The sequence below is a fragment of the Oryzias melastigma genome, linkage group LG16 (genome assembly GCF_002922805.2).
Source record: "Oryzias melastigma strain HK-1 linkage group LG16, ASM292280v2, whole genome shotgun sequence".
Lineage (NCBI taxonomy): Eukaryota > Metazoa > Chordata > Actinopteri > Beloniformes > Adrianichthyidae > Oryzias > Oryzias melastigma.
In genome coordinates, this window is record NC_050527.1 from 17106948 (window position 1) to 17122769 (window position 15822).

At 41.0% G+C, this 15822-nt stretch overlaps 1 protein-coding gene across 4 annotated transcripts in view; it reads right to left on the minus strand.

Moving 5' to 3' along the window:
- The window catches only part of enpp2 (ectonucleotide pyrophosphatase/phosphodiesterase 2), a 56760-nt gene that overhangs the window by 19169 nt on the left and 21769 nt on the right, over positions 1-15822 (minus strand). For 2 of the 4 annotated variants that reach the window (XM_024267605.2, XM_024267606.2), the window contains exons 5-15: positions 13115-13175; positions 12944-13041; positions 12741-12820; positions 10515-10634; positions 9664-9719; positions 7253-7318; positions 5263-5335; positions 5057-5165; positions 2968-3090; positions 507-538; positions 230-357 (exon numbers count right to left, since the gene is read on the minus strand). In XM_024267605.2, coding sequence (XP_024123373.1) covers positions 230-357; positions 507-538; positions 2968-3090; positions 5057-5165; positions 5263-5335; positions 7253-7318; positions 9664-9719; positions 10515-10634; positions 12741-12820; positions 12944-13041; positions 13115-13175 — 946 coding nt within the window. Of the gene's footprint in view, positions 1-229; positions 358-506; positions 539-2967; positions 3091-5056; positions 5181-5262; positions 5336-7252; positions 7319-9663; positions 9720-10514; positions 10635-12740; positions 12821-12943; positions 13042-13114; positions 13176-15822 lie in introns of all 4 variants that reach the window. The other 2 variants (XM_024267607.2, XM_024267604.2) reach the window with 1 other exon arrangement.

Genomic DNA, 15822 nt, shown 5'->3' on the forward strand with positions numbered 1-15822 from the left:
TCAATAAATCCCTGTTGTGACACTAAAATCTGCCCAACACAAGAAGCTCTCAGCCCACATCTGTTGGCTCAGCTGTTGGACAGGACAAATTAAAAAAAATAAATAAATAGGCTCACAGTAAATTGACAGCAGCTTTTTGTACTGCATTAACAGAAGAAGATTTGAGATGAATTTTAGGCTGTTTTTGTAAAGCTGAATGTTTAGAATTTGAAAGCGCTTGTGGTTGTACCTGGCAACGTGCCACCTTCTGTCCACCAGCAGGTGAACGTCTTCGATGCGCCGGTTGTTGGCGTAGTGCAGCCTCTTTGGCAGATGCTGTTTCAGATAAGGCTTGAAGTGCTGCTCTGCTTTCTTACACTGGAAATAATGGGAGCACTCAAACAGGTCAGAGAGGCTGTAAGCCAGTGCAGTTCCATCAGTCTACCAGAACATTTGATCGCACACAGTTTGTGGTTCATCATGACTTGTCTTCAGTACTAATAATGGGCAGAAAATCTAGTACTTACTGTTAGATTGGCAACAACAGTTTTGGGGTCATCTGGAAAAGATCACAAGCCATGCATGACATACCAGCATCATCAAATCCTTATGGATTGATATTTTAAACTAAAGAAAAAAAACATCAAATGTCCTTTGGACAAATGGCCACTGTCATGACCCAGTGCTTCAGTTCTGTCATGTTCTGTTTCCCTGTCAGTCTCACAATGTTCAGGTCAAATCATCCACAGCTGTTTTCATTTAGTTAATTGTCCTCAGCTTATTTAAGTGTCTGGTTTTCTGTTCTCATTGTCAGGTCATCTGTTCTGCTCTTCAGTCACTGGTTTGTTCTCATGGTTTTGTCATGTTTAAGTTGGTTTAGTAAATGTTTGAGTTTCTGCCACAAAGTCTTGTCTCCTGCATTTGGGTCCTACACCACCATCCCTGACAGTATGACAAAACCTAAGCACTGGATCATGGCATCCACTCACTAAAAAACTGAACAGCATAATGTTAGAAGTTTTTCATTTGAAGGCTGGGAAAACATACATGGAGCGCCACAAACATGTAGCTGGAATAATATACAGAAACATGTACAGAATATGGACTGGAAACCCCAAAGTCAAAATGGAAACACCTCAGAAAGTGGTAGAGAAGGAGAGAGCAAAGATCCTGTGGGACTTCCAGATCCAGACGGACAGGATGGTAATGGAGAACCAACCAGACATTGTAGTGGTGGATAAAGAACAGAGGAAAGCCGTTGTGGTGGATGTGGCAGAACCAAGTGATGGTAACATCAAGAAGAAGGAACATGAGAAACTGGAGAAATACCAGGGACTCAGAGAGGAACTGGAGAAAGCTTGGAAGGTGAAAGTGACAGTGGTGACCGTGGTAATTGGAGCACTCGGCGCTGTAACCTCCAAACTGGAGGAGTGGCTACAGCAGATCCCTGGAAAGACCTCAGACATCTCTGTCCAGAAAAGAACAGGAACAGCTGAGATACTGCAGGACCATCAAGCTCCCAGACCTCTGGTAGAGGACCCGAGCTTGGAGCGTTTTACATACACGCACACACACATATGTGTGTACTCAGACAGCAGGGCAAAACTTAAGTCAGCCACCAACTGTTCAAGTTCTCCCTGCTAAAAAGATGAGAGGCTTTTCATTTTCATCATCGATACATCCCAACTATGAGAGACGAAATGAGGGAAAACAAATTTAAATAACTTATTTACAAATTATGGTGGAAAATAAGTATTTGGTCTCCTACAAACAAGCAAGATTTCTGTCGTTCACAAACCAGTAACTTCTTCTGTCCTCCACTTGTTACCTGCATTAATAGCGCCTGTTTGAATGACCTGCAGAGAGCTGGACCAAAGTACCAAAGACTACCAGCAGTAACACACTACACCGCTATGCACTCAAACCCTGCAGTGTCAGACGTGTCCTCCTGCTAAAGCCAGTCCATGTGCAGGTTCATCTAAAGTTTGAAGAGAGCATCTGGATGATCCAGAAGAGGATTGGAGAATATGGTCAGAGGAAACCACAATACAACTTTTTGGAAAGAACTCCACTGTTTGGAGGAGAACGAATGCTGAGTTGTATTCAAAGACCACCGTACCTACTGTAAAGCATGGGGGTGGAAACATCATGGTTTGAGGCTGTTTTTCAGCAAAGGGATCAGAACGACTGATCCGTGTAAAGGAAAGAATGAATGAGGCCATGTATGGTCAGATTTAGAGTGGAAACCTCCTTCCATCAGCATTGAAGATGAAACGGAAGAGGCTCTGTCACCATGCCAACCATCCCAAACACACGGCCCGGATAACGAAGGAGTGGCTTCATAAAAAGCTTTTCCAGGTCCTGGAGTGGTCTAGACAGTCTCCAGATCTCATAATCTTTGGAGGGAGTTGAAAGTTTGTGTTACCCAATGACAATACCAAAACATCACTGCTCCAGAGGAGATCTGCATGGAGGAATGGACCAAAATACCACCAACAGTTTGTGAAAACCTTCTGAAGACTAACAGAAAACGTCTGACTGGTGTCATTGACAACAAAGGCTGTAGAACAAAGTCCTGAGATGAACTTTTGTTATCGACCAAATACTTATTTTCAACCATAATTTACAAATAAATCCTTTAACAATCAAACAATGTAATTTTCTAGATTTTTTCCTCATTTTGTCTCTCATAGTTGAGGTTTATCTATGATGAAAATGACAGACCTCTCATCTTTTTAAAATGGGAGAACTTGCACAATTGGTGGTTGACTGAAAAAGTGCACTTCTTCATGAAGTGAGCTTTTCTTTGTTTCTAATGAAGGTAAAAACTTTAGGAAATGTGACAAAATATTTTTTTATGGATTTGTAAATTATAACTATTAAAATGTATATTTTAACTGTTGGTTCCTGTATTTCTTTGGCTTTAAAGCTGACAGGTAAAATGTGAAAAAGCTGAAAAAAACAACACAATTCTTTCTGCTTCCTCACATTTTTGGTTGCTGTGGTATCTGGCGCGTATCCTGCCGAGGGTTCCTGGTATGAGCGCAATGTCATCCACGCTCATGTAGTTACTGAGGAACTCTGTGCGGTCGCAGTGGGCCTCTTCCATACCTGAGAACATATAAGGGGTGGGAGGAAGTCACAATAGTAAGTGGTCAAATCAGAAAAATCTGATATTTTGTAGAGGATTTAATCTGTTCTCCCCGAGCTGTCATTTCAATCCCTTTCTTCTGTGGTTTAGAGACAGCTCTGCATTAGTTGTACCCACAGTATCATAACAATGAGTATCAGTCAGTAAGTTAAAGTTTCAAATGCTAAGCTGCTCCTCTAATGTTCAATCTCCTGCAACACCATTCGTTTTTGGGTATCTTTGACTTATGACTTATCTATTTGACTTATCTGCTTTGGTTAGATTTCTCGGTAAAACAAAAGACTGAAGCAGACCAAACGCACAAGCAAATTCTCATTTGGGGTTTGTTTGACCGTGGATGAGAAGAAAACCAGTTACTAGTCACTAGTCCTCAGACTCTCAAATGCCTGCTGCTCCTCCCTGCGCCATGTTTTTCACGGTTTATGACTTCAGCTTCTCCAGGTTCACGATGTGGGCTGCATTTATTCTCCACCTAGCACAAGGAGCTGACATCCTTGTTTCCTTTGGTTCCTGTCATCTCGCTGGTCTGTGGAACGTCCCTCTGCATTCACATTGAAGTGGTCCAGACCAGAGTTCAGTTCTCACACCTGCCACACAAAGCCAGCTGCAAAGCTGAGGAACAGACCGAGCAGGCCTAACACTCCAGCCAGAGTTCACCTTTTCCAGGAGTCAGTGCTGTCTGTGCTGCTCAGTGGGTTTTTTTCACAATTTGTTTATTGATTTTGGTATTTACAAACAAGTACAAAATCTGAAAAAAGAATTCTGTATAGTAATAGTAACCCCCTATATCAGACAGATGTACACAAAATAATGAAGAGCCACAACAAAAACAACAAAGGGATACTATAAAACATTAATGCAGCACATTAAAATATAGTATAAGCAGACAGCAAAAAGGGTCAAAAACCTAATTAATAAAATAAAAATAGGTAATTGTTACAAAAACTGTGTAGTCCTCCTGTAGTCAAAGATAAATTACTCTGCAACAAATGGAATGTTCAGTCCATCAATATAACTAAAAAAACTGTCCCATATTTTGTGAAATTCCTCAAAGAAACCCTTCAGTGTAAATCTGATTTTACGTCCATTATTTCTGCTTGTTTAACCTCATGTTATTCAATAAATATTCAAAAGGACGTCGTTGTTTGATATCATTATTTTCTTCTTTGTGGTAAAGTCCCTTCACAGGGTAAAGACACTCACGCTAAAATTGAGAGACTGATTAATTGATTATTACTTTATTTATTAGAAGTAGCGGCTGATCATTGATGAGTAATATTTTCCTTCATTAAGAAGGTGGTACCCCGAGGATAATTTTATTAAATTTCAGTTTAATAAAATTTATATTTTTCAACCAACTTTGGGATTGAATACTACAGCCTAAATTTCAGAAAAAGTTGTAGTAAAAATGCTTTAAAATGCCTAATACATGCCAATCTTGCAAAAAAACATTTAACATGTTGCTTAAATACTAGCTAAACTCCAAAATAGCCTAAAATTCCTCAGTAAACTAAATTAGTCAAAACGTTAGCATGTTGATAAAATAGAAGCTAAACTCCATTATTTTTTAAAAAATACTATAAAGATGAAAATAAAGTTCATGAATATATTTAAAGGTTTGTTGTTAATCTACTTAAAATTTCTTCTTCATTTCCTATTGGGCATATTTTACTAAATATTTCAAAAACTACATATTTTATGATTACCAAAATATAAGCAGTAATGTCCTGAATGAGATGAATGATTTTATACCAAGATTACTGAAATGTCTGAAAGTGTGAATGAGTTTTTAAAGGCAGAAAAACGTGCGGAAAGGAGCAGGAGAATGACTTTAGTGTGAATGATTACTAAACATTCACACAATCAGAGTGAACACTGACGAGGAAGATGGGACAGACGGCGGAGGTTCCTGCTCAGTGTTTTTACCATGATCTCCTGCCAGGATGATGTTGACGCAGCGATGCAGTTTCATCTGCTTCAGTCCGTCCATCAGCTGAGCAACAATTCTGTCAATCATCCTCAGAGGGTTGTTCAGCTGAGACACAAAACACTGCATGAGTTAAGAACAAACAACTTTCAAAGTCACAAACATCTGACAAACACATGCAGAAGCAGAGAAACGGTGAACTCACGTCGGCACTCATGGGCCCCATTTTGTGTCCATAAATGTCTGGCTGCTCGGAGTGCATAGCATAAACATACGGCCTGGAACAGTTCAGATGATTTGTGCTCAGCAGTAAAAGACAGCCTTTTAAAACATTCAAACAGATTGTTTTTTTGACAGAGCTGCTGTTCTTCACTTCCTTTCCCAGTTGATAATGTTTTGTGATTTTTTTTAATTCATCTTTCCTCGATTACTGACAACACATTAAGTACAGACACGATTTCCTCATGGATGCAGTTAAGCAACAAACTAGGAATTGCAAAGGTGATAGCAGAAACCACCTCAGGAGGCATTTGCATTACTGTTATTATTTTTAAAAAAGGGCTCTGATGTATATGTTGAACTCCATTACCCATTGATGAGTGCATTTATTTCCAGCAATGACAAAAAATTAACTCATACATTGCTTTGGAGTTTAGTGTTTCCTCATTTACTGAGGAGGATACATTCCAAAAACTCAAAGTAGGATGACAGATGTCTTAAGACAGTCAAACTCCTAAACACTTTCTACACTTTCCTCAGACAGACATTTTTCACACTTTTGTGTCTCAAAGTTTAAACCTTCGTGGAAAATTAGTCCAGTTTTATAGAAAAAAAAACAAAGATCTTATTATGATTGAAGATTTATGTAGATCTGGTAAACTGAATTCATTCTGTACAGGAGACAGCATGGAGGAAATGATCGATCTACAGCCAATCAGGACGCAGGACACAATGCGCTGTAGAAAGAGGAGATCTTGTAGAAATGCATTTGAAACAGCGAGGAGGCAGATGCTGAATTACGGTAAGTTTGTTGCAGAAGTGGTGCGATGCATGTTTTGAAGAGTGTGGACGCCAGCAAAGAACAACTTAGAGAAAACAAACACAGTGGATCTGTAACATGGAAGAAGAACCATTGACTGTATCATAAACTACTAGACTGAGCCAGTGTGACGTCTCCCACAGAAAATGACTTCTTCCTGTTCCAACTCAATAAGCTCAACTCAGTCTCATTTTTCCGTGACACGGCCGTCGTCATGTTGGAGCCAGACATCGTCAGTGAGTGGCGATTGGTCGGAATCTACATTTCTTTTGCAACCTCTCTCTCCAACCACCAGTGAACATATTAGAAGACCACTCCCTTTCTACTGAAGCAGGTTGAGGAGAATCTGCCAATCAAATGCTTCCACTGTTCGATGTGACATCATCTACTTATATTGAGGAATATGATTGGTTCGTTTAAAACTTGAATAACTTGGGCTACAAAAAAAATATTGTGAAAAAAAACTTATCAAAATCTTAAGAAAGTATCAGATCAAAATGGTCGCTCTGGCCAACAAAATGACAGAGAACAGCTGTTTATTATTATAGATTATAATAGAAGTCTTCAAGATTTTAGCAGGTACTTGCTGTTTGGAACACCAGGGTGGAGGGGGTCACTGGGCCCAGTTTTCTTATGCAGTCAATGGTTTGGACCAGTAAAGAAAGCGCAGCTGTTCTCATCAGGACAAAGAGGCTAAAGAAGCTGGTAAATGGTCAAACTCTGCTGTAGGATGCACCATGAGTCTGTGATCACATATACATCATTCCTGATGAAAAGCCTTTCCCTCTCCTTCTGAAGGTCAATGTAAAAACATGCATCTGAAGAACAAGATTTCAGAAGGACCACAGCATTAAACTTCATAGAGGTGTGTTCATGTTCCTTCATCTATGCCAGCTGAGACAGCACTGTCCTCCCTGTGAGACGTTTCAGCCACACCACTCAGATAACTGCTCACACAACCAGTCTAAAATATAGGCACTGGGACTCCTGACTTTATTGTTGCTCACTCCCACATGTATTTGACAGCACAGTGACAGTTGGGGAACATTTATGGGGTTATCATCACATTTGAGTGATTATTATTACTACTTTCATACTTAAACGGATGTCTGCAATTCATGTTTAAGATTCTAACAGAAAGTAGAAGTGTATTTACCTTTCTCCATCAGGAAGGTGGAGCCACTGCAGCATGGTCAGTATCCTCCTCTCTATAGGAATGGAACTGGAAGACATGGAGAAAAAGGTCAAACCTGAACGCCCTTCAGCTGGGCTGTAAAAGCAATATATGTGAACAGTGTGAATAAAATGTCTGAAACATTTGAGAGGAACTTCAGTGTCAGTCCTGTGATTACTCATAACCCTTGTTTAAATTAAAAGTGGGGTCATCTGGACCCCATAAGACAGTGCGCTGAACTTCTTTTTATCACTGATTTTTGAGTTTCACTAATGTCCATGGCAGACATAAAATCCTGTCCACCTTTGGCCACATTTGTCATGGAAGGAATCACACATCAATATGTGGTTGGAGTCATCTGGACCCTAAAAGCTTGATTAGAAGAACTAAATAGTTTGTCAAACTTTGGAATATATATTTTACATTATAAATCAGCATTCCTTTATATTACTAAACAGAAACATTGTTGGATCAGGGAGATGGAACGTTTTTCAGGGAGCTTATGTTTGTGTCTGTGAGGGACAGCAGGACTTTTATTCATTCCCAAAGGTACATCTCAACCAGAAGTGGGGAGGGCTCTCTCCCTTCTTTTATCTGACAGCAACACACCAGTGACTACAATGGAGTAATAGGGCCATTTTAAAGGCAAAAAAAAAGTTGAAATACGACTTTAAAGTTGTAAATTTATGAGGAGAATAACACCAAAGTTGTCTGTTTATCTGAGCCGTGCTCACAGATGGAAGATGTGGAGCATTTCATGAAGCTTCATTTCTGGATAGGTTTCTAAAATACAGAAATTCAAAACTTTTTGATGACTCAAAATCTAATCATTACTGTAGCCAGCTTTCTGGGTTTGGAATCAGTATTGTGGAGTTTCATGAATAAAATGAGCTCAGACCATAGACTGTATAAGTAAGAACTGGACTGAGTAACCTCTCCTCTGTCGTGTTCCCACTGGATGCAAGAAGGCCAAAGTCCCAAAGTTATTCAAGATATAAACTGACCAATCAGATGCCTCAGTAAAAGCATGTGGCTTCTGCTGACCCCGCCTCCAGCGTTTGATTGACAGATTCCCCCAAGCTTCTTTCAGTGGGAGGGGTGTGGGCTTTGAACAAGCTCACTCCTGATTGGTGACAGTAATTTCTCTAAAATCATGACTCAGACCGACTCGGCCTCATCTCTGTCGAGAGGCGGCAATCGGTTGCAATATGGCGATAGACATATCAGGAAGTGACGGCTCACCACTGTCCCATCCATAATCTGACCCGACGTGACAGCTGCTCTATTGTGATCTTTCTGCCGTTCCTCTTCAGGAGGGTAACCACAGTCGCCCTTGGCTGGTAGCCGTGCCGACACAATCTGAGACTTTTACTGAAACTCTTTTCAAAGGAGTCACTCATGTCACCGACATTTATATGTAATGTGCATTTTATAATACATTAGGTAGCATTTTGAGTTACTTTTCAGGTCTTGCCTGCATTTATGTTTTGATGAAATAAGATTTTTTTGCAGACTTAGCAGTTTAAATAATAAAATGTTGAAAATATAAATGAAGAAGTCCTCAAGTCAGTGAAATTATTCTGTTTTTGGTGGTTTTGTATAGGTATACTGCACCGCTAAAACCACAGAGCTTCACAAAGGAAGGGTAGCTATGCTATCGGAGGAATGCTGACGTCACCCCTCAAGTTTTCTGGCTGTTCTTTGGCCCAAAGCTGCCAAACCGACAGAGGCTGAGCGGAGGCCCTGAACGCATCATGAAGTGGATTCCAGGAAGCTGACAGGATTCTTTCTCTGCCAGTCTGCTTTCGTTCACTCCTATGTTTGCTCTTATAACCCAGCTCCCCCTCTACCCACTAAATGCTTTATGTGCCCCCCCCCATCCTGTTTGCCGTTGGGCTGGATGTAGACCTCCCACAAAGTTTAATGCATAACAGACGTTCAGCCACCAGCTGCTTTCATAGAGGGACCGTTCCTGCCCTCCACTACCGTGTCATTACCAAATAGAATCAGACCCACGTTGGATTTAGAAACGGTTCTGTGCTGTGAGTCTGCACAGACGTCCATGTCATCCTGGTGTCTCTGTCAGGGCAGAGTGCAGCAAAGCACTGGAATCCACAAGTTGGTGTGTTGAAGGGTCTCAGCTGAGTCAGTGGTATAGAAAGCTGTTGGAACAACTCTTGCAGCTTAAACTACTGTAAAGACAACCCAGTGCCGTTCCTCTGCAGAGATGCACATCAGACTCTCCAAAGAGTCCTCTGTGCAGGTTAGAGTGGTCTTCTCCTGCTCCACCAGGATGACTGAGTCGTGCAGCAGCAGAAACACCACGCTCTGAGTGTTTTAGACAGGCTTTGTCTGAAAGCAGTGTGTGTGTCTGTGTGTATTTGTGAACTCACACAGGCCAGAAGAAGGTGGCAGCTTTCACTCCTTGTTTACCTGCAGTGATCCAGATCTAAAGAGACATCAGTGTTTTGTTCATTAGGGGTTGTTTCTTGTGAAGGATAATGTCACACACAAACAGGTGCATCAATGTGATGATAACTCATAACATATCAGTTTTTGGCTGCTTCAGTGCAGGTCTAAGATCATAACTTCATCTTGAACATGAACGAGACAGAAGACATGAATGTAGACTTTAGAAGAATGGAGGATGATAGAGACAATATCATCATTGTGCCACAACACACAATGGTACTGGGGTAGTAAAGTGCAAGCCACACAGACAACAAGACAGCTGCTAAAAGGTAAAGTTTGTGTAGTTGAAAATACACGGCGAACAAAAACCATCACTTCAAACTTGTCTAAGTGCTGTCCTAAACATGTTTACATTAAAGTGGGGTCATCTGGACCCCACAAGACAGTGTTGAACTTTCTTCTTCAATGATTTTTTTATCTTCACTGGTGTCCGTGGCAGACATGAAATCCTGTCCACATTTGTCATGGGAGGGGTCACACATCAATGTAAAGGGTGGGGTCATCTGGACCCCATAAGAGAGCACAAGGGTTATGAGTAAAACAAGGTTGCAAGACCATTGCTTTATCTGAAAGTAAAGTTATTTAGCAAAATACCCCCCCCCACCCCCCGCTGGTTTTCCAGTCCAGCTCCACGCCATCACTGGATGTGTTCAATCAGTGCTAATCCTTTGATCATAGCAGCTGAAAACAATGAGGTACCATTTGAAACAGACACATTTTCGCTGCGTTGACTCCAGAAGAAATATCTCTGCTGCTTGCTGACAGTACTCACTGGCTGCCCTCCCCACCAGCGGTGGTTCAGTTTTTCTTGGCTCCTCAAGTTGAAGAAAGCATCAAACTGCGGGTCATACATGGAGTTTCCTATGATGCCATGAGACTCCGGGTAGAGGCCCTAAAATACAAAATTGACATCATCAATTCTTGCAGAAAATACACTTTTTAAAAAAATAATACATTGTTCTACGAAAGAAGGCCTATCCTATTTTTGTGATTTTACCCTGAATATTTCGCTATGATGTTTTTCCTTAAAATAATCATGCTCTAAATGTCCAACTCTAAATTTTAATTACAAAATTCAGATTTTATTTTTGTGAAAAAAGGGCAGTTTTGCTTACGGACAATGGAAGAAATAATGTATTGAGTCTTTCGTTACAAATAAAGGGCTGGTTATTGAAGGGAGTCACCAGTCGGTTTTATGCTTCAAACCTCACTTAGAATCATTACTGATTAGTCATAAGTAGTTGGAGGAGACGTGTCTTGTTTCGTCTTTGTGGACAGTGTGACGAGAATTAGTTTGAGTGTATACCCACCAGCCACTACCGGCTTGGACTCCTTTTGCCTCCGGAACCATCTTAATACTTTGTGTCAGAGATTCAAGAAGGTTCTGGAAACATTGCTCAGAGTTTGGTCCATGTTAACATGACAGCATCACAGTTGCTGCAGGTTTGTCTGCTGAACATCCATGATGATGATCTCCTGTTCCACCACATCCCAAAGGTTCTATTGGGTTCTGGTGACTGTGGAGGTCATCAGAGTCCAGTGAACTCATTGTTCTAGAAACCAGTCTGAGATGATTCCAGTTTATGACATGGAGTCTTATCCTGCTGGAAGTAGCATCAGAAGATGGTACTCTGTGGTCATAAAGGGATGGACATGGTCAGAACAATACTCAGGTGGACTGTGGGGTTGGAACCATGATCCAACTCCAGGTATCTGAGGTACCGAGGGGCCCAAAATGAAATGTGTCAAGAAAATATGCCCCACACCATGACACCACCACCAGCAGCCTGAACTGTTGATAAAAGTCAGGATGGATCCATGTTTTCATGCTGATGTCAAATTCTGACCATCTGAATGTAACAGAAATAGAGACTCATCAGACCAGACGACGTTTTTCCATCTTCTATTGTCCAGTTTTGGTGATTCTGTGTGAATTGTAGCCTCAGTTTCCTGTAGCTGACAGCAGTGATTCCTGGTGTGTTCTTCTGCTGCTGTAGTTCATCTGTATCAAGGTTGTTGTTTTTTCAGAGATGTTCTTCTGTAGACCTCAGTTGTAACCAGTGATTATTAAGAGTTCCTGTTGTCTTTCTATCAGCTGGAACCAGTCTGGTCATTCTCCTCTGATCTCCGACATCAACAAGACATTTCCACCCACAGAACTGCTGCTCTCTGGATGTTTTCTCTTTTTCTGACCATTCTCTGTAAACCCTAGAGATGGTTGTGAGTGAAAATCCAGCAGATCATCAGTTTCTGAAATCCTCACACCAGCCCGTCTGGCACCAACAACCATGTCACGTTCAAAGTCACTTCAATCAACTTTCTTCTTCATTCTGATGCTCAGTTTGAACTGCAGCAGATCATCTGGACCATGTCTACATGAGGAAATAGATTGAGTTGCTGCCTTGTGATTGGCTGAATAGAAATGTGTGTTAACGAGCAGTTAAGCAGGTGTGTCTCATGAAGTGGCCAGTATATCTCTGTCATGAGTACTGTTCCTCAGAGCATCAAAAGGAGGCTGTTCAGGTGGTTGGTTCATCTGGGCAAGATGCTTCCAAATGGAGGATTTTCTTATTTTGTGACAAAGGAAAATATCTGTTACAGACCGAAGGTTTGCAGAAAAGATCCTCCCTGATAAACGGCATCAGAGAAGTTTAGTCACTTTTGTTGTTGCAAAAGAATTGACATGACCAGGCAGCATAACTGCCTGAACGTATCTGAATTTAATAAAAAAGCTGAAATTGTATTTGGACTAACATTAAATTCAGTAATATTTACATGAACCTCAGCAGGGAAGAGTTATACAATAATCTAATATGTCTGTGTTTACCCAGATACACAGTTTTAATTCCCCAAAGTTCCAGACTTTTAAAAGCAGAAAACACTTGAACTGTTTTCTTCAGTCTAAGAGGTTCAGGATGTCTGTTCTTCTCCAATGACCTCTGACAATCTCTGCCCCTCTCCAGATGTGTTTCTGTGTCCTCTAGAATTACACACTTACTGTGGCCATAGAGTAGAGATTGGGGAAGGTTTTGGAGGGGTAAACTGGCCTCATGTAGGGAGCATGGGTTCCACATGTTCCTGAAGCAAACAAAAACAGGAACGTTTTACAAAGAAAAATCTTACATTTTCTCTCCTTCACTGGGTTCTACACGTTCACTAACATCACTTCTTCTGTTACAACCAAAAAGCTGTTGGCCTTACTGAGCTTCTCTATGTTGGGTATGACAGAGTTCCCTCTTTTTACGTAGGACGCCCTGAATCCATCCACTGACAGAATGATGAGGGGGGGTCGCACAAACCTGCATCACAGAAAGAAAATCAGCTTTAAAACTGAGCTGTAGCCAGTCTGCTGCAGAACAAACGGAAACGTACCCCGCAGGACACTCCGCGCTTCTCATCTCCTCACAATCCCCCTGCAGCCACGAAGAGTCGCCTGAACAGGTCACAGGACGAGGTCACATGATTGGAGGGGGTGACAGCCAGCAGATCAGGACTGATGGGTAACGGTCACTCTCCATCAGTAAAGAAGCTGATGAGCCACAGTCATTCTCTCCAGTAACAGAGCGGTTATAGCATCCAGCAGACATTTACAGCACACACTTTCACTTTGTGTTAGCCCATTTACAGACACACATGCAGAATCCAACACACACAGGCACACACTACAGTAAGTCACAGCTTTTGATACAACAGGACATTCAATGCTCCTCATGACAGAGGTTTATATATGATTCAGAACTCTGTGAAGGTCACTCACAAACTTCTGTCTGTTGATGTTTAAGGCGCTCGGGGGGGCAGAAACAAGAACTGGATTAACAGCATAGGCAGTCTAATAATAATGGACTTCTCGATCCATGAGGTCCCCCATTGGAAATGTATCACCTCCACTCCTCGTGAAAGTAGGCCACCTCCTTCACCGTCACTTTCTGAAACGGCTATTGCAATATTGCAAACGTCTGCAACCCATCTTCAGTGATTGGTCTGAGTCTCTGTGAGTCATAGCTGAGTCATGAATCTAAAGGAAGTACTGTCACCAATCTGGAGTGAGTTTATTGTGAGTGTCCGCCTCTTTCCACGCCTCTACCACGAGACCGCGGGATGTTAACAGCTTCTAATTTAATAGAGTGTGTGAATATTAGGGCTGGGAATCACTGGATACCTCACAATATGATACGATACGCGATATATGGCGCACGATATCGATAATATCGCGATACTGCTATAATTGGTAAAAATGCTCTCTAATAACTAGCAATATATAGAAGAACATGTTTTTGGGGAAAATATATCCCCATTTATCTTTTTTAGCTTAAACACAATCATAATAAACAACTTTTTTTATTTTGTGCAACAAATTATAGACACTTTTGTGCAACATTGTTGAAATCAGTAATATTATGTCTTTGACAAGTATTGACTACAACCAAATTAGAATTATCTGTCAGATTCAATGTTAACAATAGTAAACATGATCAGCAGTCACACTACTTAGTGCAGAATTGTTGTAACAGATCAAAAATTAAATAGGTCAAGTGGCGACAGCTATCTACCTCCAAAAGAACATCACACCAAAGGATGATGAATATAATGTTTTACAGCCTCTCTCAAAATTGACCTAATGTTTCGTTAACTTTTCCCTTATTTGAAAAGGGCCGAGCATCCAAAATGAAGGCTGATTTACTCAGACTGTTACTTGAGAATATTTTTCCAATCTTTATCATTTTTTCATTTGGTCAGTCAGCAGTCAATAGGTAAAAACCTTAAAACACATAATAATGGCAATAAATATAATTTTAAGTGCTTCAATTAATTAGCATTCTCCCTAATTTTACAGTGAATTCATGTACTTTATTTTAATTACATTTAAATTTAAGTTCATACATCAAATCCTGCTTTTTTATTATTTAAGACTTACTTTAAATTAACATTAGCAACAAGTAATTACATTGTTTGAAAACGTCACATTATAAATTTATCAAAGTTACACCGTACACCAGCAGGTTAAACATCGAAGTGCATGAAAACGAAAATTCCAACCGGTACCTGAAGTACACACAAACAACTGCGAAGCGCGCGCCCTGTTCCCACAGGAAACAGGAAGTAAGTGATCGCTGACATTCTAGAGCTCAGACAAAGTCACTTCTTACCGGCTGGATCTCCTACAGATGGATGATAAATGCTTACAGGTAGACATGTGTAGCATATCACCCTTGGAAACAACGGCGATAACCTTTGCTAAACATTTGCTTTGAACATCCCAACTCAAGTGGAATGCCTTTTTCAGATAAAAGAGTCCCTCTCCCAGCAGGGGGGGGGCCATAAAGTGGGCCATGAGCTGGGCCAGGACCCTGACTATTCTGCATTTGAATAGTTTGGCTAACGTCGGCCGTCAACTTCTTGTTTGAAAAATGTGACCCTTCCTAACTTTCCTTATGTTTTAAATCACAGGGATTTTGTTCACTGGATCTTACATGTAAAACATCTCTCCACAGCCACAAGAAATGTCTTAATATTATTACATGTGTGTAATCAAACCTTTGTTCCTAGCAGAAGAGGATTCCACAACTATTTTGAGGTTAAAATCTTTGAATTAATCATTGTGTAACCGTCAAAGCTTGGAGAATTGCTTTTCTGTGTTTATGTGGATTTTGGGAAGCATTTTATGTGCCACATACAGGATTCACACACACATTTAGGGTTTTACAAACTTTTTGATAACTTTGTTTGATAGAAACTCCTTTTGTGGTTAATTCAGCATCGAACACATCCAGAGACCAGAATAAGGTGACGCCCCTGAAATTTGCATAGACAGAGCTCATTGGGACATGCAGATTACCTCCAATGGTAAAACGCCTCAAATCTCCACGGATTGGGCGATTCTGGCCCTGCCTCCCAAATTCAAAACCCTCGCGCGCTGGCCAGGAGGTCTCTTGCCCTCTCCCTCCATTCCTGCTCTCTTCCCTTTTTTCTTTGTTCCTGAAAGCTACCCCTGCAGGCTCAACAACAGGCCTTTCAAGCCATGAGGCACAAGCCTGAGAAGCCAGAACAGGAGCAGAACAGAAACATCTAAGTTCTTCTAG